Source organism: Rhea pennata, chromosome 15 (assembly GCF_028389875.1).
Source record: "Rhea pennata isolate bPtePen1 chromosome 15, bPtePen1.pri, whole genome shotgun sequence".
In the NCBI taxonomy this organism is placed as follows: domain Eukaryota; kingdom Metazoa; phylum Chordata; class Aves; order Rheiformes; family Rheidae; genus Rhea; species Rhea pennata.
Window position 1 is genome coordinate 7,741,775 of NC_084677.1, and position 25,866 is coordinate 7,767,640.

A 25,866-nucleotide genomic window follows, 5' to 3' on the forward strand; every position below is an offset into this window, starting at 1 on the left:
GAAGCCATATATTCTAAAGTTGTTGTGTATTTAAAAACTAATTCCGAGATTCTCTATTCACTACATTGCCTTGTAGATTTTTCTGTAGATGCCTGTACACTTGAACACATGCTGTTTCTCATAAGAGCTCTAAAAATGGGCTGTCTTGAAGCTGGAGACCTGTTACTTTAATGGTGTCTCTTACCCTAATCTGGAAAGAAAAACATTGACTTGTCTGAGAAGACTTGCTCATATAAGGCTGTACCTCCCCCCCGCCAATCCCCTTCATTCAATATCCATCTGACCCAAATGATCGTTTTCTTGATAGTTAACTATAATTTTAAGACAAAAAAGGGCAGAACAAATAGGTATTAACATTTTTTTCATTGAGTAAGAAGAGCAAGCAGCATATCAGTGTTCTGTGCGATGCAACTGCTTATTCCTAATTTTATCCATGTTGTGTGCTCCATGCTTATGAGCAAAAAATGCATATAACAAAAGCCTGTATACAAACAGGCTTATTCAGCACTTTTCAGTTACAGTAAGTTCCACTATACTCCTCCTTGTTCTGCCATAGTTCTATTTCTTTTAATATATATATCATTCAATTGTCACTTAAGTCTGGATTTGGAAAATGAATTGAGCACAGAAATGACTTCCACAACTTTGCAAGAACCAGACAGCCTCTTGGGAAAATTAATTTTACAGGAGTTGCTTTGTTATTTTTAAAGAGCTTCCTCACATGGGGTGATGGGTGTTCATTTCAATCTCACTAAATTCTGGTGAGGCTTTTTTATTCTTCCTCTTGATTTTAATCTCTCCAGGAATATTACAGATATTGCTGCAAATAGTAATATTAAACATATACATCTTTCTCATTTCTAATGTGAACAGTTTGCTGGCATTTTACATTATGCCTTCATAATATTCTATGTTTTATTTTCAATTACTGAAAAGTGAAGGTGTAAACATAGTGCCTCACAGAACTGTATTTTCCACACGAGTACTATTTCTTATGAGTATTTAAGAGTATGCTGTTAGGCTTTAACAGACAATGTATTCACTAACTTGAATGTTGATTGTTTCTTAATGTTTTCTTTGATAGATGACTCTTCAGCTCCAGAGCAGCCTCAAATGACCATTTCTGGTCAGATGATGTTGATTGATGAAACTCTTTCAGCTGTCTCAAAGTCTAGCAAGAATCCTGTAAAAAACAGTGACGTAGAAACAGCAAACCTGTCCCCTAGCCTGATTCCTGCACAGCAGCCCACAATATCATTAATATCGGATGACAATACAGATGCACTAAGCGTAGAGTCGCTTACATTGGTCCCACCAGTTGATTCACACAGCATTCGTACATTCAGCTACATTCCTCAGTCCTCTTTGCAATCTGAAGTTGAAGTTTGCAAGGTAAAGGAAAGAGAGGAAGAATGTTCTGACTGAAGTCAACCTTTAGACTGTGATAAACGGTGAAGCAAATGCAACCAATTTTTCGTCATTTTTTGGGGGGCAAGTGCAGGTGGTACTTGAACCATTAGAGGCCGGCTGGTCCAGAAGAAGAGGCCCCTGATGAAAGAGAATATTGGCAGCTTTATAAATAAACATCAGATGTTCAGCATATTTAAACTGCGAGGGGGGGTGGGACGGACAACCTGTTTTGAATCTGGACTGGGTGTTTCCACATCCATTTCTGTAATACAAGAACATGAAAGTATTTCAGAGCACCTGCTTTTTTTTAAATACAGTTCCAGCTGCAGGAACTAGGTTAGCTGTAAAAGCTCTACAGTATTATGGAGAAGTGAAGAAATTTTGGGATACCTGGCTTCAGGATATTGAATCATTATTTCTTTGAAACTGGAGACATGCCATTGACAAGGGAAAAGGTATATATTATAGTACAGATGTATCATTTTCATTTGAGACAAGCTTTTTTAATATTGATCTCATTCAGCTTTTGGAGGTCTGCATGATAACAGCAGGCTTGGCCACTTTCAGTGTTGTCTTTGTACGACTCAACTTCCATATTGTATTCTCCATGTGTAGTATTTATTTCAAGGTTTGATTCAAAGCAAGATATATATCTATTTTTCTTTTTTTTCTTTTTTTTTTTTTTCCTTTCTTTTTAAAGGTAAAAGCCTGAAACTTAAAAAGGCTTATTCAGGTTAACATAAGGGATTTTAAAGACTTCCTTAGTCTTTGCTTAACCATCTGCAGAGGAATGTAAAATATTTTAAGAGATTGCTATAGCTTGTTTGTTCACTTTTGACAGTCAAATTGCTACTCATCTGAGGAATGAAGAAATCCATTTTACTGAAGGACAATTTTTAGAAGCAGACAAACAGTTGAAAGAGTGATTTGTTTTTTGCTTGTTGCTGTGTTTTAATTTTTCATCTTCACGTAAGAGGAGGGTCACCGCACCTAACTGGTAACTCCAAGTATGAAACACAAGGGAAGGGTTTTTTTCTATCTGGGATAGTATCACTGTGTTTTAAAAAAGAAGAAGTTAAATGGAATTGCTACATAAAAGTGATTCTGATCTTATGCTTGCCTTACTTTGCCTCATAGATTCTGATACTGAGATGACAAAGTAATGGAAAAGCTTTGATTAAAGTTTGGCATGTTTCTTGCTGACTTGATTCATAACATGAATGGGGTTTAAGCTTTTTCATCAGTTTCTGTGTGTGTTAATTTAAATTAGTAATAAGATGAGCAGAATGTTATTGCATAGCATTATCAAATGCTCTGTGGTTCTCAAAGGTTAAAGACTACTATTTGCTTTACGTGGTAGTGTGATTTCAGTCATCAGTGCAGTCTGTTTCCTGATTCTGTCTCCACTTGCATTGACCTGATATCAAATAGGTAAATCTGAAAAATTTTTACTTCCAGTTTCCATTCTCTGTTTCTGGCTGACAGAATAGCTGAACTGACTTTAATTATATTTATATCTGAGACTGAATCATCCAAAGGTATAACTTTGCTCACTTTTTCAATCTTAGTTTAGTTACTTAATCATTGCAAAACATGTATATAGAAGATGTTTGCTAAAGAAAGCCAGTGAATTTTTCTCCTTTCAGCTTTTGCATGCTATTTTTTTGATTTCCAGTGTTCTGTGGCTTCTAGTTTGCATCAAATCAAATTAACCAATTTTGTGACCATTTCAGATATACTCAGACTCTAAATGAAATCTGAGAATTAGGCATCTTTATCACTACTGTGGATGTGGGATAAGAATTTGGCCTTACAGCTGGAATGAGCCTACCTTTTTTTGTTGTATGCTTTGGGTAAGTTTACGCTGCAGTCACTGTTGGTAACTGATATAGATGTACATGAACAAGCCTAGGCATCACTAGCAGTTTGACCACAGGGAGTAAAGTAAATTTTTATTAGCTGAAGTGATTGCAGACTACACTTTAAGACGTGGCAATATTACATTGAGGCCCACTAATATCTTTAAAAAATTATAAAAAAAAGGGTACTGTAGTTAATTTGAAAACATTTTATGTTAGTTATTAGCCTTGATTCTTGGCTTGGATTATAGAAAATGCCACTGTGCAGTCTGAGATCTCTTAAACAGAATTAATTTTAGACAAGAAAAACCTTGATCTTTATCTAATTTAAAATTCAATTCTAGCAAAATTAGGGCTATGCATAAAGAGACTTTTTAATGGGCATGCATAATCACACTCTTGAGCCATACTGCACAACAAATGGGCCATTGGGGAAAGAAAGCTGACTCTAGTTTGTGTTCTTTGTTAACCTGGGGTGGCTTTTAAATCTCATGACCAATTATCTACTGAGCTCTCCACGGCAAAGGGCTGAGAGAAATAGATACTGCTTTTAAGAAAATAGAAGACTAGATCTACTGTGAAAGCCACTCCTGGAAGACCTCTGTGGGACAAGGGGTGGTGAAGTTGGATATCTGTCAACAGGTCTGGCAAAAGCTCTCTGCAGATGTGCAGTTGCAGTAGGAAAAGTCTAGCCAGCTCTACCAATATTGTGCTGTTATGTAAAAAGTAACAAAGTGTGTAGACAACCTAAATTTCTGAAGGATTGTGTAATGGAAGCAATTACTTTATCTGTTTCTAATATTAAGATATATGTGTATAAAATTTGACCATGCTTCATGCTGCAGTAAGAGATCAGGATGTAAAAGCTCTGGAGATGCTGAAATGTCTGTCATCTGGCAATCTTTTATCTCTCTAGAGCTATGATGTTACTCATCTACAATTCCTTGAAGAGTATCATATTTATCTCTCTCTTATCAGAAAAAAAATCAAGGGTTGTTTCCTTACCTCCCCCTTTCACTGTAAAAAGGAAATTCAACCAAGAAAGCATTAGCACATCAGCCACAAATTTAACTTTTTTCTAAATGTTGATTTGAATCAGCGTAACATCACTTTTTAACCAAATCTAGATACCAAGTTGCAAATGACAAGAACAACTAAACAACTGACCATTCATAAGGCTCAGTATTTCGGTGTAATAACACAGAGGGAAGGTGAGGAAACTAGAATCACTTTAAAAATAGATGTAGAATTGGTCCACAGCAGAATCCTGGAATTTGGTGTGAGATGCTAAATTCTCAGTCTTTGTAAAGACTCTGCTCATCTTCAGCCACGTCCTGTGGCTTTGCTGAATATTAATGTTAAATAGTTCTATTATTCCTGTTGTTTTGAGACAAGCCAAAGAAGCCAAGGCATACTGATTATTATTTTACTATTTTCTGATCTATGCCTCCTCTGTTTATCAAATTTTACAAATATATTATGTTTTCAGACAGAACTGTGGTGTCTTCACAGACCTTGTACATCTTGCTTCCTCTTTCTTTCCTCTTTGTTTCTCTCTCATCCAGTGTACAACGCTGGATGTCACTTGAGCTTTTCTCTCTTGGAGAGTAATGCTAGCATATATTTGGTAATCTGCTAAAGAGGGGAAAAAAGCACCTAATTCTAATGTCTGCCTCATTAGTGAAGTAATACTTGCAGTATAAAATTTGTGTAAGAATTTGGGGGATTTCTTTTTTTTTTTTCTTTTTAATATTGAAAGAAACCAGACATTGTTTCCTATACTACATTTTATAGGCTATGTGGATTAAACCAGATTAATTAGAAACTTGATCGTATGTGTCCCTCCTGGAGCCTATATTTGCATGTGAAGTAATGAATTGTCTACAGTGTAAGGACTGAGGTCATTCATATTCTGCACTGCTAACTTGTGATAAATTCCAATTCTGACTTTTGTTTCTTAAATTAAGCTGAGGTTGTGTGTGTGTGTAATTACACCTGTTAAACGCCTCAGCATTCTTTGCTTTATAACATGGAATTTCCTTTCAAATCATATAGCGAGAAAAAAAATATGGCTATCTTAGAGTGAATTTTACTTTTTTGAAATACTACTGCTAAAGTATAGCTATGTGACAGTTTATAATCCTTTCTTCCTTATCCAGAATATGACTTGAATCTGAATTAGTGCTCAGTGTCCAGTGATTCATGTGTAGCCTTCACCCAACAATGACAGAATACAGGTGAGGGAAAAAAAGAGTTTCTCTATGCATTTAAAGTATTCTTGTTGTGGGCAGAATTTTAAAATAGAAAGTTCAAATAGTTTAGTTACAGCAAAATCAGCAATACTCAGCAGGACTTCAGTTACTGTGATTTTTCTGATTAAACATTAAGACATGAGTAACTAACTTCCACATTTACAGCAAGTGTGTTGGATGATTACTTGAACCAATCTAGAAATTCAATAATTTTCCTATTAGCAAAATTATAGGGCATGTTTTTTTCATGAAGTACATGAAACTGTTAAAACTATATGCTTAGACATAGGTAAGCATCAGATAATCAGATGAAACTTTATGTAAAAGTATGAAGCCACTTCATAAAAGTAAACACTAATCACAATGTGTTGTTTGTGCTCTAGTCACTTTTTTTTTTGCACAGATATTATAGGTAAATGACTACAGAATAGCCTGATGAATAATTTTACAAATCAGTATGCACTTCTTTTCCAAAAGGTGGGTATGCAAAACATTCTGATATTGACTTCACTAGCCAGCATAAGTTTAATGGTGAGTTGCTTTTAAATGAACATTGCACAAGCAGATGTCTAGAAAGCTAAACCTATTAGTCATATGGTTGAATGAAAGATATGGAAAGAGACATGGAATGGGGCAGCAGTGAGATCTGGGCATTGTGCCTCAGCGATCAGTCTCCTTGATGAATCTCCTACTCATTTTCAGACAACCAAACCTTGAGTGTCTAAATACATGGTTTGTTTAAAATCCTCTTCCTAACAATTATCCTTAAAGGAGCTTCTTGGCACTGTCACTGCTTGACCATCACTGCCGTACCCTAGGGTATCACTAGCCTAGACGCTGCACATCTATTTTCTAGAAGTCTTTTTAGCAGGATGACTGTCTTGTCTTGCCTGTTTTGTTGCTCTTATCTTTACCCACATTTTAGCACGAATTATAATTCTTACTGTCTCTTTTTAGCTCCTGAAAAACAGGTGGTTACCCAAGCAGGACTTGATAGGGTGTGGGCTTTTTTGGGGAGAGGGGGAGCAGTGCTTATTTTTCTGTTGCTCAGCATTTTTGATGAATAGCTGAGGCACAGGGGACATGCAGTGCTGCACTGAATCTCAGTCAAAAGGTTCTTTCATATGGAAACATATTTTTATATTATATAGAATTGCCCCTATTTTGAGCTCCCAATATTTTTAAAGATCTGCAGGTTGCTCAGATTCGATTCCTTTGAAAGATGTTATAAAGTATGTATTTTGTTTGCTAATGTATTACAAATGTAAAACTAAACTTTCCTTGTCTAATAAATATACATTGTGGAGGTACTAGTTTTATTTGCTAACTTGAATTGATTGGTTTTTAATGAATAGAAAAAGCATAATTTATCATTTATGCTAATAAGATAGTCACAATAATGAAGGTGAGAAGCGCTTTTTTTAATTAAAGTAACTACACAGGGCTTAAGAAGCAGATAGTGACTAAGAATACTTTTTAAAGTTGTTGGTGACAAAAACTAGAGTTAAACAAGGTTCAGGCTAGTATATTGTGTTCCCCAGGATTCTTTAATATCATGATCTTAAAGATACATGTGGAGCAGTTCCCCACCACCACCCTTTTTTTCTTTTGTGTTAGATTCTGGATACTCACGCTAGTGTAAAGTCAGTATAAGCCATGATAATTGCTTTCTGGTATCCAAGTTTGTATGATGAATCAAAGGAGGTGAGAAAGTCTATCTTTTTCTGTTTGTGTGTTTTTAAGGACTAACTGTGGCAGAAATATATACAGTGAATATGAAGTTAACTGAGAATAAATGCGAGCTTGCAAATGTAGGGACAATTAGAATTTCTAGGAGCTTTGTTTTGCCCAGAGATAGCTCTGGATAATAGATTGTTATGACTGCAGGGGACCTGCTTGGAAGCAGTGTACACTTTGAGGGTTAACCTTGGGCGTCTCCACTTGAGAATATGTGTTGGTACTTTGTTGCAAACCCTTTAGTTAACTTTGCTGTTCTGCTGTTCTGAAAGTTTGTTAGTATTAATTGCAAGGGGACAATGATGACTACGTATTTTTCTTGAAGAGTCAATGTACCTGGGCTTTGAACACTGCATAAAGCATATAGGGAACACAAAGGACTGCCCTCTTCTGAAGTATGTTTTATTATTGTTATGCTTGAAATGCTTTTTTTAGTCAATTACAAGAAGAAGTCATCCTGAACACACACTTATATTTAAATGGAAAAAAGTCTGAATACAGGATTAATTGAATTTTGAAGTATCTTCTCTTCAGGCAATAAATATTAATTATTTAATGTAAGTTATGTTAGACATTCAGAGTAAATGTGGCAGTACCTAATGCTAATTTAAAGAAAAATGTAAATAAGTGTCTGGGAAGGGAGTGGAGTTAGAAAATACTGAGGTATGGTTCTGAAATCCAGATTCCTATAGCTGTGTCTGTATTTGCTGGCATTAATAATGTGTCAAGGCTATTGAAACCCTGGACAAGAATGAACAATAGACCTTTCTTTGTAAATGAAACTTGGCAATAAAAATGGTGTTACTGAGAACCCTTCCTTCCCTTTCATGTTCTGTTGCTGGCTTTGGTTCACAAGGATGTTCAGTAACAGTGAAATGCACAATTTGCAGAAGCTGGCTCTAGTAAAGAAAAATGCTGTGCCTGTATGAATGTTAAGCATCTTAATCTTTAAGCCAAAAACTGAAATAGCTGAGGGATTTTGGTATTGTGTGTGTAGGAAAGACATAACAAGCAAGAGAGAGCACAGCAAAGAAGCCTGTAGAAGTGATGGAGAGTAGACAGGACCAAGGGTTAAGAGTGGCTGGGCAACATTTAAAGTGTCTGCGAACCACTTTGAAAGGGCCCTTATGCCTGTCATGTGTGATTTCTTCTGCAAATATATCCTGGTACCCTCTGCCTCTTTCTGTGGTGCATGTTGCCAGTTCAGTATGTGGATCAAATCCAACTGAGTTATTAGTTAGATTCTTGTTAATTAGCCTCTCCATCTATAGACATTAATTACAGTCAGTATATGTTCCATGTGAAATGTTGTTTCTCAAACTAGGCATTGCTCCAGAGGTTTTCTTGGGAAGAAAGAATATATCCTTCTGGCACCTCAGAGGTCTTGCAGCCTTCTGTTTGTATTTTTCCCTCTGTTTCTGTTCAAGAACTCTTTAAACTGGGACACCGAATCACAGACAGGTTCAGCATCTTGCCGTGCAGTACTGGTGGTCAAAGATGGAATGAAAAGCCCAGTACTTAGCTCCTCTTTTCCTCCTCATTCTGATGAGGATGAAAGTGAGCTCAATAGATACGCAATACTGCATTTGTCCACTCTTTTGTTAATCCTAATGAATATAAGTCCTGCTGCTTGAAACAGTCCTTTAATATGTGAATCCAGTTTTAGCATTAAGATAATCTGTCCCAGCATAGTTACATAAATAAGTGGGACTGTGCCAACATATGTATCTTTATCAAAGTACCTTTTGTCTAAGTAAAGATGCAGCATGTGGAGTTTGAAATCTTAGTTCTTTGACACCTGGACTACAGGTGTATGTTTCCATATCAAAGTAAGAGTTCAGCAGGGACTTAGATGTTTTGGTAGGAGAAAAAAAATCACATCCCTTACTGCAATTTTTTTTTTTTTTTTTTTTTTGCTGTTGTGTTAGAGCATGTATGTCAACAAAGCCAGCAGCAGCTTTCTAATGATCTTTGAGTATTTCTCATGTACAATGAGAATGCAAGAATGAATTTGACAGTGGTGTTAAGAATTGTCATGTAAACTTCCCCCAAACAGATTAACTTTCTACCTGCATAAGTATTTTTGGCATAGTTTTATGTAAAAGCATTTTTAGGGCTATCTGCTGAAATTAATACAAGAATTTAATTGAAAACATTCAAGGACAGCTCTTATTTCATGTACTTATAAAAATTATTTATATATATTTCCATTTTTGTGTTGCACACCTGATTTTTTTATATGAACAATACAGTAAATCCAGGTAGCCTTTAAAAGTTAACAAGAACGTTTGGTTGGACAAAGAACACTTCCCTTCTTTCTTTACTCATTTGCTTTTAAAGTAACTTGTGTTTGCCCATGGCAAACTCACCCATTGTGAAATGGTGCTCTGGTTATGAGACAGTTCCATCAGAAGTTAATCTCTCAGACATGGTGCATGCTTGTACTGTATAGGAAAATGTGTTTAGAAAGCTGTCTGTGTTACTGGGAGGAAGTGTTTTACTTGAAAACTTGGACACAGTAATCACTTGGTCCTTGTAGTTACTCACGCTTCTGTTTGTGTGTGTGCATTGTGGAAAACGTTCACAATGTTGCCAGTGGTCAACCTTCTTTAGATGAATGTCTTTGCAAAATGAATCATCCAGTACTTCTAACTGATACAGAGGACACATCTAGCCTTTCCATTACATACTACTTACCTGTAATAAAAGCTGCTTACCATTGCATAAGATAAAAGCAGGTTTTCTTAGATACAGCATCTTTGCTGACTTCAGTCTCCCCACTTCTGACAAATGCGTCTTAGTTTAGCATTTTATACTTGACAAAGCAACTACAGTGAGGCTCTTCATATTGCATGTTTTTTCCCCACTTGCTTGTATGTGTGAGCAGACAGAATTATAAATGTGCTGGAAACGTAGCATATGTTTAAACCTCTCCTTGATTGTGACTGCGAGGGAAATGATTGAATGAGAGCAAGTTACAGAGCTTAATGAATCATTCTAATTAGCTGTGCCTGCAGAAACACTTCATGTGCATTCTGTATCTGTGAGTGTATTGCCTGAAACTTCCACTGGCACTTAAGTTAATACCTTTAATCCCTTAAACAAGGAGTAGACACAGTGAGACTTGCAACTCTCCACTTACAAAACAAGAAAAAAAGGTTTCAGGCAAGGTCACACACAGTTAAGACTGTTAAACTGATAGGAGTAACTAAGTCTTGACACCATCAGCTTACTTGCATTCATGTCTAGATCATGAAATTATTAGTGCTTTGGAGTGCCAGTTTTCTGGAGGGAAAAAAGATTTTAAGAGGCCATTTTTTTTAGAGATTTCCAGGTGCCTGACTTAAAAACAAAATGAAAAACAACAACAACAAAAGTGAAGCTATTCTGGTCTGAGTCCTGTCTAAAAAATTTTTTTTTTAGGTTTTAGGCTTAAGAGATCTCTTGAAATACTTTGAAAGCTTTTACCCGTCCTCAGAGACTCATCCCAGAAAGAGAAGATACTGATCCCATCTTTCCATCCTCACTGTCTTGTTCCCAAATAAAACTTTATATTTTACATAGGCCACAGTTTAATTTTATTTAGCCTGTTGGGATGACAAATGAGGGCGGATGAATATTCAGGCTGTTTCCTAGTGACACATCGTTTATTTTCTCAACTTTAATATGCAGTAAACATTATGGCGTGTGGTAGGGAAAAAAAAAGACTTATTTTTCTAGAGAAATCGGTGTTTAAGTTAATTGGATGAAGACGTATTTGTATAAATTTGTTCTCCTTTTTGGACCATTTATTTGAAGCTATTTTAGCTTGCTGAGAAACTCTCTAGAAGCGTGTCTAGAACTACAAATGTTGTAATTAAAACTTTAGTAAATGAAATGAGTACTGTGAACACTTGCAGTGACCCAGTTGTCTGAGCTGAGCGAGATGCAGGAGCTTGATTGGTGCAGGAGCAAAGAATGATGATGACTTCCATGCTCTTGCCAAGAAACTTACCAAAGCAGTTGTTACAAAATTCCGGGAGGAGGTTTATTTTGGTATACGTAATGATAATAGTACACTTACTGAAACTTTTTACCTCTGCTGCTGTTAAATATGCTTTTCCAAATTGGATCATTTATTCCCATAGAGTGTTGGGCTCTTTGCTTTAATATGTTGTTTTTGTCAAGGAATTAAATAGGCTGTAAGCACAATGTACTTAGCCAGAGTTCTCTGTGAAGTTGAAACAAAAAAGGACAAAAGCCTGCAGAAAATCAAAAAGCTAACTGAAATCTGATCTATTGAAGTGTATGTACCAGCATCAACCTACCCCCTAGACTGTTGAGAAAGCAGAACTTTGCAGTAATATTTCAAATATGCCAACTTGCTCCTACTCCCAAAGGATTGAGAAGTAACTTAGTGGTAGTTACCAAACTGGGGTTTACGGGAAAATTCATTACAGTTATGCTACTTTGCTCTTTATTTCCAGCTGCTGTTTGAAGTTGCATGTTGAAGGAACAAGTGAGTCAAGGAAACAGCTATTCAGACTATCACCACTGCAGAGGTAGTCAGACCTTGATCTCCCTCAACAGCTAGAACTACCAGAAATAGGGGAAGGGGAAAAAAAAAATCTGAAGGAAGGAGGAGAGAGGCAGAATCAACCTACCATCTTAAATAACTTCAAGGCAGCCAAGGGAGCCAGGGCCTACAAAGGACAAAGGTAGGCTCTGTTTTTCTAAGAGATCCTGATTGCATAATATGTGTAGGCACACAGCCTTCCTGCCCTGAATAACAGTGAAACCCACTGTCCAGCCTCCAACACTGAGGAGAGGCTTTGCATGTGCTTCTGCTTTAAACAAAGTCTGTAAAAAAGCCAGTGTAGTATGCAAAAACAGTAAGGCTTACTTCCAGCTGTCCTTTGTCAAGTGAAGTAACCGTACTTCTAGTTATCCCAAGTGCTCTACTGCTCTGACAAATCCTGATAGACTAACTAATGTTACGTTATTATTATGAAATTTCAAACACTTTATCTAATGTGTATTACTAAGGAGGGAAAGAGAACTCAAAGTTATCCTGGTGGATGATGCCAACTACTCCTGTCTTTGGACTATCTGCCACATCCAGTGATAAAGCACATTCATCTGTAAAAAACTTACATAAAATTCAATGTGCTGTTCCCTCTATTCCTTTTGATGTCCCAGTTCAGGGAAGATACAGACCCTAACTGAGGGAGATAGAGATGCAAAAGGTAGAAGTATGATTAGTGGCTGATCAGTGAAAAAATTCCTCACTTGTCACAACATCAGTTCAAACAAATAGTAGAATCGCTCTTTCTGTGAATGATAGTAATGCTTCAGTGCACATCTTAGTTCTGGAGCTGCTACTGAGCTCATACTTGTGCATATTACTTAACCCCTTTCTGTCTCAGCATCCCTTCATAATGTTGTGAAAGTAGCAAGGAAAATCTTAATCTGGTTGGGAACTACTAGTATTGAGTGTTCTGAATCCTACCACATGGCCCTTGCATGAGGGCAAGGTAGCGTATGCTTGAGGACCAAAGTAATCTTCTAGATTGGTAAATGCCTGCCTCAAGAAAAGAACTCTCTAACTAGAAACAGCTATAGCAAAAGAACAAACTGGCTGTGCATGCTTACTACAGTTGCAGTTATTGCAGGTGTTACAGACGTGTGCACACTCCCACATTGTGGCCTTTTCTCAGCAACGTCTGCTTACAAGAAGAGCTGATGAAGCATTGAGCTGTGCTCTGAGGTATGGGTACAAAGTCGTAGGTGGTTTCAAAGAATACTAGTAACTGAATTTCTAGTTATTCTTCCTTCTTACGTTTAGTTTTCATGTACCACTCTAGTAACTACAATCAATATTCAAGATTGAAAGGACCCCTTGATGAAGTAATAAACACTCTGAATCACTGTCGTCTTAATGGGTAGCATTATCAGTAATGTGCTTCCACTTTTTTTTTTTTTTTTTTATGGTGTAATTGTCACCTCTATCATCAGTCTTTTACTATAAAAGGTACTTTATATTTTCTCTTTTGAAGCAAATTTTTGGATCCTTGTTTTTCTGACCAGTCACAAAGGCTAGAAACATTTTTATTCAATAAGACCTAAGGTTCACAAGTAATACTGCTTCGATATGAGGATTTTAAAGATTCATAAAATCACAAGAGATGGCAAGACTAGAGATCCTCTCAGTGCTCCTTTGACTGTCCTGCGTCTTGTCTTAGGTTAGGTGAGAGAATGCCACCGTATGTGACTCCCATTGCAATAGATTTTACACACTTGGTAAAATAGATTTCCTCTTACAATTTTTGTCACCCATCAGGGTGAGATGAGTAATAACATATATGGGAAATTCTGGTCAGTAATGGGTAGCAAGCAATCAGCCTTGTAAGTGGATTCCTCAAAGGGGATATGGCATGCTTAGGACAAGCTATTTGAGTAACAGATGAGAAAGATCAATTATGGAGATGAAGTTTGCATTTTTATGATTATTTGGTGAATATATTCATTGTTTTTGTCTCAGTTTTGACAGCTATCCTTCCCAATATTTCTCACAATCAGAAAGTGGAAAGAAAATCTCTGCAGAATGGTCAGAGCAGAAATAATAAGGAATTGTCTAGCAGCATCTTTCATCTGATCTTTCTGTATAGCTTCTTGAAAGGATCTACCTACATAGCCCATTGTCTTTGACCTTTCTGCTTTTGTGTGTTTTTTTAGGACATATGGAAAGGAAACTCAGTTTTGATTTAAGACCTTAGATTCACAGGAAGACAATCCTTTGACATAGGCTAGTAAAACTGAGAATAGTCTTGATCCTCTAAGGTTTAAAAACATTCTCAAATAAACAAAAGTAGAGTCTTTGTTATATAGTTCTAGATCATGCAATTCAGGAAGAGGGTTTTGTTGTTTGACAAAACATTTTCTATGTTTTAATTTTGAGGAAAATTTCAGGCCTATCTAGTTTAAATCATGGGGAAAATAGTGAAGAGAAGATATGATAAGAAGCTAAGAAAATACATTGATCTTCAAAAGTTTGTTTTAAACCTGGAAATGGCATTGTAAAAAAATTTACCACTGTTTAGGACCCTAGTAAATGGATTAGGTTTACATAGTTTTGCTTTGTTTACGATAATATATTAAAGTTGGATATTCAGCTTTTGGTGGCCAAAGTGAATGGAATTCGCTTTTCTGCTACAAATTGGAGGTAGAAAGCAACATATCCTCATTTGGAGGGATACATCTCGCATAGTAGTAGGTGCTCTTTAATAAAAAGTACTAACTGGGAAAGCATATTTAAGGTGAGAACTTCAAAAGTTTTTGCAAAGATCTGATGATGATTATATTTTCCCTTTACTTTCATGAAATATAAAAGTGTAGTGTTTGTTTCAAGGAGGGAGGAAGACCAGAAATCACCAGTGCAGTTGATCTCTGAACAGAAATGCCACTGTTCCCCATGATTATTTCTCAGTGTGTTTTTTATTGGTCACACTAAGTAGAGGAATTTTTCTTTGCAATATTACTTTATTCTCTGGTTTGTTAGAATCTAGGAGACTTGTGACTCATGATTGATTCAGTATGTGAATCAGTTTGGCTTTCCTCTTTTGCTATTGATTTCTATTAGTCTTCTCTGTAAGATCTTTCTATTCTTTTTGTGGGGATTGAGGGTGCAGCCACACAAATGCAAGTAATTATATTACTATTCAGATGCTCCTTTACTACCATCCTTATTTGTGGAGCAGGATAACTGTGTTTTTAAGTCAGCATCAGTAGTGGGACAGGAAGAATTGGACAGTGGCTGTAACAGCACTTCTGGTGAGAGGAGGTCGGCAATGGGTAAGAACGTCAGCAAAAAGAGACTACAAAGTAGATTCAGATTTGTGCTGATCTCACAGCACAATATTTTACATTTGTGGGGCCTTGAAGTACTTTGTGATATAATTCATTTCAGAAAGCTATTGAAATTTTTCTGCTAGAAAGAACCTATACATTTTTGTCAGAGACATTCTCTGCTCAAATTTTATTGAAAGTTTTAGATTAATTTACAGGCCTGCTGTGCTTAGGTGGTCCAAAGGAACCTGCTGCATCTTGTCGCTGTGGAAGCTCTCTGCAGCTTGATCTCTCCTACCACTAGAGGATCTAACAAATCAAAGCAGTCATGCATGGTTTAAAACAAATATTAATGCTTGTTTCAAAAGATTTTTTTCAAGTAAGACTGGTAGTAAGATTTTAATCCTTTGACACCTATATGCAAATTGAACAAATAATAAAAAAAGCATAATTGAAAAAAAAAGTCTAGCTTGCCAGTCATTATCTAACTATGTATTCCCAGAGTTTGTTACCATTTGATATATCTATTAACCTAGATGACCTAAATTGGGGAAATACGATGATTTGGAATTCTTCCTATGCACACTGACACTCTTGACTACCTGGTGTGTGCATTTTTTAAAACAGGAGCACCTGCTACAAAATTTGAAGTCAGCATTGTTGGGGCCTTATTTTGTGTATAACCAACGTGGGAGGGTTTTTTTATGTGCATGTCTAGTGAATTCAAGTGAGTTCAAGAAGCTTCTTATATTAAAAAAAAAAAGAGCTTCGATGTGACCATGTCTTAAAATAATTCAATGGTTTCCAGACTTTTTAATATAACAGAGAAATTTAATGTTATTTATATGCTCACTTTTGTATTCCACCTTCTGGATGTTTAGAAATGCCCGCATCTCTCAAACCAGACCATTTTCTCCAGTATGAGTAGACATTTTTCACAGCAGGCCATATTTTGAGCTCAAAATAAACTCCCTTTGCATCATCTGAATTGTCACAGACTTTACTGAAGCATTTTGGCTTTTCTCCAGTAAGAGCATTGAAAACTCCTTGTTAATTTTTGCATAAGTAGGTCTTTTTCTGGTATCGAAGGTAAATATTCGAAGCTTTTAGAGAGAAGACTTCTAAGTCATACAAAGAGCCAGAACAGTGGCTAACTTGACAGAACAGTCAAAGAGAAAAGAAATACCAGTATATATCATTTTACGTGTAAATCTTGACCTCTATTCAGGATATCTGTTATTTAACTGATCCTATAAAAAAAATAGATAAGTCATCTGTAAGAACATCAGGTTTAACTTTCCACAGCCACATACATGTGCATTTATGTCATACTCTTTTCATACCTCATGCATATTGTCCTAGGTAAACCCTGTTGCTGGTGTGAGAAGGATGTAACTTAATTCCAGAGTTCTTGGGAACAGGTTGAGTGGCTTTGCTTTGCTGGTTCTCCATCGTGCAGTTCACTTGAATTTGCTTATCACAGTTTATCCGCTTCAAGGCTTTCCTGCGAAAGTGTTGTTTATAACCACTGTCTCCCAGATAACTTGTAATTCTTTCACAGCTGCCAAAATGATTTGGAGGGAAATAGTCTTGCTTGGCTAAATTTTGGTTAAAATAAGTCCTACAAGCTTCTCTGTCAGTTTGAATAGATCTCCATATTACATGTTTTGTGTGGGAGGAAACTTGTCAAATTCTTTAAAACCACAGACATCTCTGAACCACAGTCATGGAGCTGGGCTTCCTCTGTTTATTCTTTGATTTGTAAAAGAATATCAGGCCTGTTATGGGAAATCAGACCTAACTTGTATAGCTGCACATAGATTACTTCACAATGAGTGCACAGTATCATTCTAATCTTATTGCTTGTACCAGGTAATCTAATTCCTGGTGAGTACCATAATTTTAAAAGTCACCTCACTAAAACTTCTCTTTTTTCATTTGCCCCTTCACATTAAATCATCTGAAGAACCTGCAGATATTAAGAAAATGTTTCTCCTCCTAGCTACTAGAAGCATGTGATTTAAGTCTTGGTAATAATTTGCAACGGTTCACTATTGCCCCCAGTCTGATCATTTGCAAAGAAGCCCAGTGACCTTTTAATTTTTAAAAATCCTTATTCTTAGAATCTTTTTCATCCCTCTTGCTTCATACCAATGGTAGTAGAGAAATGATGCATTTATCCTCATCGAAGAAGTCCAACTGAATGCAAAACCAGTTTTAGAGTGTTGAAACTGTTTTAAGTCTGTTCGTGTACAGTCAAAAAGAAGCATAGAATTTCTTAAAGAAAAGAAAATAAATTCATTATAATCATAGGATATTGGGAAAGGTTTGTCCTTCACCTTTCCTTAATATTTTCTTGGAACTTGTATCTTGCTATCTCTTGCTATCTCTTTCTTTCAGTGAGGTCAAAGAAAGATTATATTGATGGTGATAGGAGAATTATTTATTTCTCTTAGAGGAGCATGTCTGCAGTGGGGCAGCCATTCTGGAACTGCAGAACCATGCTACAAGTTTTCACATTCCAGCTTCCCCAAGTAGATGATACAGAGGCTGACCTCCAACGTAAGGTCTAGTGTGAGATTTATGCAGGGACCTTAAATTTCACATTTATACTCCTCTGTTTTTATTTTAGATACCACTTATTTATATTGATAATATTCTGTTAATTTTAATAACATCATATTTGCCTTGGGATAATGTTTGGTGCACAAGATTACAGCTTTCTGTAAAATCTGCACAGCTTAAAATCTAATACTGATTTAAGTAGCTTGATGAGCATGATCATAGCTATATGTGTCACCAGTTCATACAGACATATGAATGTTTTCTTTCTTATCTTTCTCTTCCATTATACACAAGTTAACAGAGCTGAAATAGAAAGCCAAGCTAAGAATTAAAGCGTTCTGTCTGGTTCATGCGTTTCATACCAAACATCGCTGACTTCGGTGGAATGCGTTGCCTTGCTTGAGTAGCTAAGTTGTACTGAGGAGAAAGACCTGCTGGGCTGATCAGTGAGCCTGTTCTGACTGCACAGATATTCTGGAGTCTGTGCTGTTTCCCTTTTTCTTTTCCAGCTCCCCTAGGATGTGGTTAATTCTACAACATTGCAGTGTGGCTACAGGAGCAATTATTGTTTGTGTGAAACTGGATAGAAATGGGTGGTTAAGTCTACTTCAAATGTAATTAAGTCTTAACTGTCTCAGTGGTCACATTAGAAGCACTAATTTTAAGCTCTGCTATTGGTTTAGGCCATAACCATTTGTTACATAAAAAGACAAAGTTGTTTTGTGTCCTTCAAATGATTTTCTGTGGGAATGCAAAAAAAAATTCTTCAAAGCATCAAGCCAGTAATACCCACTACAGACTCTTTGTCCTGCCAAAATAAATTAGTTAAGAGAACTCAACTATTTTTGAATGGAAAAAATACCTAATCATCCTTTTTGTTTTGTCCATCAGTAAAACAAGTCATGCCTGCAAGTTCATCCTATCAGAGCCTTTCTCCCTGTTTGCGTTCCACAGATAGACTAAAGTCAACTTAGTCATGCAGAATCTGCATTTGGGAGCAAGTGTATCATTTCATGTATTTTTTTTTTTTTTTTCGCTTGTGAGAAACAATTTAGCAAGTCATTCACTCCTTTCCTCCTTACATACATCAGTGAAACTCTTTGTTGTGATGCGTTACGAACAGATTTGAGTAAATGGGATGGATTTGAAAGTAAGAAAAAACAGAAGTAGCTTGTGTAGAATTGTTGGCAGAAATTTTTTTTGTCAGGCTTATTCCAACAGTGAGAAGAAATGAAACTCCAGACACAGAAATCTAAGTCTAATATAAGGAACTGTGTCCAGACCTAAAATAATAGAACTTCTTTATGCTGAAGTAGCCTGGATACAGTTAACAGAGGAGGAAAAAAAAAAGTCTATTTTACACATTCTTTGCTAGTGATCTTTGAATATGTTGTTTATTGCATGGAAGTCTGCCAGTTCACATTACAAAATGCATGCTTTGGGCTGTGCAGGATCACATGTGTTAAGGGAGTTAAAACTGACCAGCTGACCTGAACAATGCTGTGAAGGAATGGCCTTGGACCTGTCCATCCGGTGCAAACAAGAATGGTCTCAGATGGTTACATATCCTTGCTTTTCTTGAGGAGTTTGGGAATTTTTGTGGAAATGTTTGTGAATCCTTCAGTTTGGAAACAATTCTGGTCAGAGCAAATTTCCACTGTCAGCCCTTATCTTTATCTTGATAAAGTCCTGTTTATGGTATTTTTAGTTTGGGACAGGGAAGGCTTTTATACTTTTGCTTATGCAACTGCCCATTCAGTAATGAAGGGAGGAGTAATCCTGATATTTTGGGGAGTAGGGCGTTCTAAGAGGGAGTAGAGAAACATTTTCAGTACCGCACTCCCAAATTTGACAGATCAGAGTAGTCCTGAAAGGAAGGGACTTACAGGATAATTGGGCAAGGCTGAGCAAGTTTGAGATTTTGGTAGCAGCGAGGTGGCCCGGCTCTGCATTCATGGGGAGGTGTTGTTGCAGCTTCTTGCAGAGAGACAGCGAGAATGGCAAGAAGTACAGGAGACATTACATACCTGGGACATTGACAGTAGCCATGGAACACCAAGTCATCATGTGCATGTAGAATGGAATATGACTTTTGGACAGGGGAACTGTGGTGCTTGTACTTAAGTTACAGCATCATGAAAATCTATGATGAAGCGGTTGTTGCTGAGAAACAGAAACTCAGATCTTCCTTTGATGGCAAGCACAGCAGATGTCCTGGGAAAATGAAAAGTGAAACTTTGCACTGTTGTTTCAGTGATTTCAGCAAAGTCAGTGATAAACAGTAGTTTGAAGCTCTATCCGAGTTTGAACTCAGAGCTAGCTCAGCTACTGCAAATCGTTTTCTGCTCGTATACTCTCCAGCTTTGTGCTGGTAAAGCTGCAGCAGCTAATAACTCAAAACAAGTCAAAAAAAGTTATCAAGCGATCAAGCAGAAAAGAGCCCATCTGAATATTGTACTACCCTATACCCATCACTGAAATAAGTATGTTATTCCAAAATTATTTTAGTTTTAAATTACTCTTTTTTTGTAAACTGCTTATGAAAATGTATTAAAACATGCATTTATTCCTTTTTAGTGTGATGTTTGACTTCCAAACAAACTAGACTTAGACTTTTTTTTTTTTTAGCTGGCTTTGGGCATGGAAGGAGCATGCTACCTTTGACAGATGCCACTGGTGGCCTAATTTCCCCTGCCTTCCAGCTTTCACTGAGTTAGTTCTAACTTAGTGTGATACTGCCATTCTGATGTGGTGATACTGATTCTACACAGGTTAAGGAATTAAGCCCAAGTGTCAAGAACAGAAACTGGATTGATGATATCCCATTTTAGAGAAAGATAGGCCTACAAAGGTGTCTGTAAAACCAGATTCTGTAATCTTAGAAATGCTTTAGAGATATTAATCATTTAACCTCCAGATGGTGGTGGCTTCCATTCCCTTTCTCTCCTCCAGCAGAGTTGAATAAACCATCAAATATATTTCTAAGAAGGCAGCACTAGCAAAGGAAGAGTGAGATGGCAAGTAAAAGAAGTGACAACTGAAAAGGAGTAAGGGACATAATCGATAACTGGGAAGGTCAGCCCTGGGATTTCTCATCTCCACAGCTTTCTGCATTCCAAATTCTTTTTCTTCTGCTGTAATTCTATGCTTTATCCTCACATAGTTTCTAGGAATCTATGTCCAGTCTGAGTGACAGAGGTGAGTGCATTTTTTGATTTGTTTTTCTCCCTGTCTCTATAGTCAACTTCCTGAATTTGCTGCAATAGAACTAAAGATTTGATGGAAACAATTTTGAAAAATAAGTAAATTTATTAGGAATTAGACAGTATTTGATTTCAATTACAGTTTAGTTTTTGTTGTTGGTGGTGGTGGTTTTTTTTCTGGAAATCTTCCCACAGAAGTCTGCTGTTGGGCTGCTGAGTAAGAATCCACTCAGCTGTTAAAGACATATCATTGTAACTGGGATCTGGGATCTGAGAAGGGCATTTTTAGTTGTTGAAAACTCTGGGTGGCAAAGGCCCAGGGAGTGTCAGAGCCAGAGGTACTGATATTCTTTCAGTGTCTTTCCCTTTGCACTACAGAGTTTTTTGAAAAACAAAATGGCAAAATGGAGGCACTTCATCTGTACATCATCTGCTACAGTGACTTGTGTTTGCTTTTCAGGCATTTATGGGAGCTTGTGCTCTGAGTGATCAACAGGGAGAGGATAAAAGGAGGTAGGATGGAGAGGAAGAGGAGATTGAAACTGTTGTTTCTCTTTGTTTTCTTGAAAATGTGTGTGTGATTTGATGATGGTGTGACACATGGAGGAAATGGAGAAGACAGGTAACCATGCACTTCAGGGCAAATGGGAAAGGAAACTGAGGAACATAGAAAACAGACAGGGTCTTTTTTGAGTACAGGAGCCAGCATACACAGATTGATGATGGATTCATCCTTCCATATGTTCAATGTGCCCAGAAAAGGAAGAAACAAGTACTCATGCTGAACACCAACTCATCTTTGAGCATGACTCTCTTAGATCGGTATTTGTGTTCTAGTCACTGCAGGTAGTCTTGGGAGAATAACATGCATTGGGTGTTCAGTTTTCTGCATGGAAGGGGAAGTCTTGGTAGCACTGGGAATAGTTAAACATACAAAGTTCTCTTCTAAAAGTAGAATCCATTCAGCTTCACACCCAGGAAATACTCATTTACACCTTTCTGCTCAGGCAGGTACCTCCTTATGGCACAGTTTCAGCTGACCCAAGTAAACAATCACATCCCATTTTCTGACAGCACTTGTTCTTTATCAACCCATTAAGCATGGGCTTTCAGCCAGTGAAAACATCAGATATTTGACAAAGCATTTATAATTAGTAAGTGCTGTGGCAGAATAATGGAATCTGAGGTCTCAGAAATCAAGTGTGGCCATTTTCAGCTGATATCCCAAAGAGAGGATGAAATAAGAAGTGAGGAAAACCAAACTGAAGGAGGCAGTATAAAGTGTTTGGATTTACTGCAAAGTGTTTTACAGCGATTCAGACTCCATCCAGAGTTTGATACTCAGTGCTTGAAGACCTTGCAGAGAATATTTTCTCCCCCTACCTTGCCTGTGTGTTTTACAGTCACTACTGTGCCATCTTAGCAGGGTACTTGTACTGTTTGTTCCCATCCCTTTCAGAAAGCTTTTTGTACTTTGAGAGATGCACTTAGCAGGGAGCATGTTTTCATAATCTTGAAATAGTTTGATATTGAGGACACAGTCACAGTTTGGCGAGGGGACTTGAAGCGTGCTTTTTCTCTAGGTGCAAGTGCTCAGATTTCCACTCAACTTCAGCATTTACGAAGTGGGTACCTTTGTCAATTGTTTTGACTGATGGTCTGGGACCTTCTTGCTGACCAGCCATTGGCCATTTTCTGCTCTCAGCAGTGGGATATCCAGCCATGGCCACCTTCTGTAAACCGTGCTTTTTTTTCTCACTTTTTTGGTGTGAATTTGGCAAATTTACTTTGGCATCTTCTGTATCTTGCAGCCTGTGCCCTAAGGACTGTTTTGTAAGTTCTTGATGTTCTCTGGCTGATGTCCTCTTCACATAGTAGAAATCCTTCTGTCCAAACATCACTTTGTATTTGATATTTAGAACAATCCTGTAGCTCAGATAAAAACCTTGTCTTCACACTCCCCAGGCTGAGTGCATAAAATGCTCCAGTGGTCCAGTTCATTAAGGCAGTGCCATCCCTTCTGAGCCAAGCACATTGCCAGTGGTTGATTATCCCCCCCCCCCCCATAATGTTGGGAAGAACTTTGGGAAGAACTGAGGAAAGGAGTTTTAAATGTCTGTGAACTTGCTTAGCAATAAAGAAGTTAGGTATACCCATTCTGTGAATAAAGGAAAATCAAATGAGAGCAGGAAGCTAGCCAGTGTTGGTTTCACATAAGCTGGAGCTGGCCTGCTGTGGGCCCTGGCAGAGCCTCCCCCCGGCCTTGGCTTTACAGCACTATCTCTTGGATCCTTTGCACTGACACTATTGCTTGTGTGGCTGCAAGTGAACATCAGGGAGCTGATCTGTCTGAACTCTAAATTAAGAGAGAGTTAAAAAAAAAAAGTAACCTGTTTCTTTTTACTTTGCAAGGTTAGTTTTCAACTAGATCATTTCATTGTAGAGCCACGTGGACATTATTATTAGCAAAAGAGAGGGTTGGGAAGGGAGGAGCATGCAGGGATACATGGCATCTTGGCTGTGGTTGACTTAAGCTGCTGTGGAATTGCACCCTGAAGTCTGAGCAGAGCCCAGGCCCCGTGCACTAGGCATAGGTTTTCTCTGAGCTGCCAGCTCAACCACTGCTCTGCTCTGCTGCTTTCTTGCATCTGCCATGCAAACTTATTATACATCTCTTAGTTACTGCATCTGTATGCAGTTTAAAGGAAGCCCATTGCAGCTCTGATTAAGTCCTGGTCAGCGCTTGCTTTATGCATGCCAGGACCATGGCTTGTAGCCTCCTTTTGTTTTTATATAATGTTACACAAAGGGACACTTAGTCTGAAGCCTTGAGTGGAAGGTGCTGAGCAGATCTGTGGGCTCTGCACTAGCTGGAAATCAAAACTGTTGTCACAAGCAGTCCTTAACAGCATTATTACAGAGTATTCTTCTATTTTAGAAAGAAGAGCTTAAATCATATGAAACAAGTTTCTTTTAAATGCCTAGAATGAGGAGAAAGGGAGTGGGGGATGGGGGGAGCAGTATGCTTTACTTCTGACTCATTGTATCCAGTGTCAGAGCCATCTAAATGTCTGTTTTTTTGTTTTAGTTTGGTTTGCTCTCAGGAGCATGAGAAACAACCTGCAGAGGGAAGATACTGGTTAGGCAGATCAGGGTGCTATGCCAGAGACTTGGTTCTAAATGCAAAAATGAGACTTGATTCTAAATGCAAAACTGATAATTTCTCAAATGCTCATTTCTGCACTAATGTTGCAGGCATGAGTACTGTGCAGGTACGTTTGGGCTTTTCCATTTGAAGTGTTTACAGTATCAGCATCTGCGTGTTGGTCACGGAAATCAGTCCCAATGCATTTGGAGCTCCAAGGGCAGAGCACCCCACGCTGTGCTGCCAACAGCAGCAGCAAATAATGTGGATGAGGGGCTGGAGGGCTGTCCAGCAGTTCCTATAATTATTTTGCAAAACTTGAAGTGCGGGAGTGATAGCCACATGCTGAGTAAGCCTCTGACAGGGTATTGCAGGTGCTGTAATTACAGGCCAAGCATTTACTGTTGTACAAATGAACTGTGCTTAATGCTTATTAGTTACAAATGGGGTGAAGCTCTTCTCTCTTGACGCTACTGAGCATTTGACCCACTCCTAGGTGTTAGAATTAGAATAGCTTTCGATGGAGCAAGCCCCATTGAGATTTGCAGTGCTATACCATTTTAGAGAGTCATGAGAGGTCAGAATTAGCACACTTGATGGGAAGACAGTATTAGATGAGAAAGAAAGTTTTAATTTTCCTTTTTTTTTTTTTTAGCAGTGTAATTTCAGTACTGGCCAGTGCTGTAGCCAGCAGAAAACCAACATAGTTCATTTGTCAGGCTTGCAGATATGCTGGTTTAACACTGGTATAAAAACAAAAACAAACAAACAAAAAAACAGAGCTCCAACCCCTGCTATTCAGGCAGGCTGCATTGAAGATTTAGTGACAAACATGTGCAGTCTGGATATTAACCATACTATCCTTTTGCAGTTGTTTGGTATGTGCTTGACTAGTTGAAATGAGCATGATAATATTCTAGTAAATGCCTCAGGTTTGGTTTGTCAGTTCCTGAGACGCTGCTGCTCAGTGGAGTTAGTACAATTTTTACTAGACCGTTAAGTTTCACTTTCAGGTTCTTGGACATCAAGTGTTTCCCTGCTGTAGCAAATAAAGCTTTTTTTTTTTCTAGAGTTTTGAAATGAAAGTTGCAATCTTGACTCTTTCCATTTGGTTTAAATAAGTAAAAGCTGGCTTTCATGGAATAAAAGGGTGGACCTCTTTTGGGTGCCAACATGCACATCCTTTAAAAAGCAATTTAGAAATATTTATTTTATAATTGACTCACAATTTAAGCTAACTAGTAGCCTTTTATTTCCCAAGAAAAGCCTTATGAACAAACCACATCTTGTCCCAGGCTCGTATTGTTGTGTTTTCTTTTTCTTCTTTTTTTTTTTTTTTTTCTTCCCTCGCTGCCTGTAGCTATAGCCTGATTCATTTTTCCTGAGGGAGTAGATGGAAATACCTGGTGTCTTTATAGTTGTGGGAGAAAGCAAAGGCAGAAACAGAGACCATTTCATAAAAAGAAAGCCGTAGATGAGTTCTGGTAGAACTGATGTTGCAAAAGGGAACAGGTAGGATAAAGGGTAAGGATCTCTTCAGTGAAGACAACCTTGTGGAAAATGGTTGATTAATAATGCATCATGGAAGATCAAATGCTCCTGAGAGGTGAAGCCACCTCAATTACCATTCGGGCTAAACCTAACTAAAAATCTTCCTCTGCTACATTACCAGCATTAGCTGTAATACAGAACTCTGCTATAGTCCCACCCTTAGAATCAGGCATACCCCACAAGCTTCATGGAGAGCTGCTGAAGTCAACACGCAGCTTTTTAGATATGTAGGAGTGAAGCCAGAAGTGATCTCTGGAGTTGTTGCATCTTCAGGGCTGAACAATAGTTCAGCAGGATCTCACCTTCAGGATCACAGTTTT

At 37.6% G+C, this 25,866-nt stretch overlaps 1 protein-coding gene across 3 annotated transcripts in view; it reads left to right on the top strand.

The window, feature by feature from the left end:
* CLEC16A (C-type lectin domain containing 16A) overlaps nucleotides 1-8,069 on the top strand; it is an 81,644-nt gene extending 73,575 nt beyond the window's left edge. For all 3 annotated transcript variants that reach the window (XM_062588169.1, XM_062588165.1, XM_062588168.1), the window contains one exon: nucleotides 1,085-8,069. In XM_062588169.1, coding sequence (XP_062444153.1) covers nucleotides 1,085-1,425 — 341 coding nt within the window. In that variant the 3' untranslated portion in view covers nucleotides 1,426-8,069. The remainder of the gene's footprint in view (nucleotides 1-1,084) is intronic.
* Nucleotides 8,070-25,866: the final 17,797 nt, after the last annotated feature.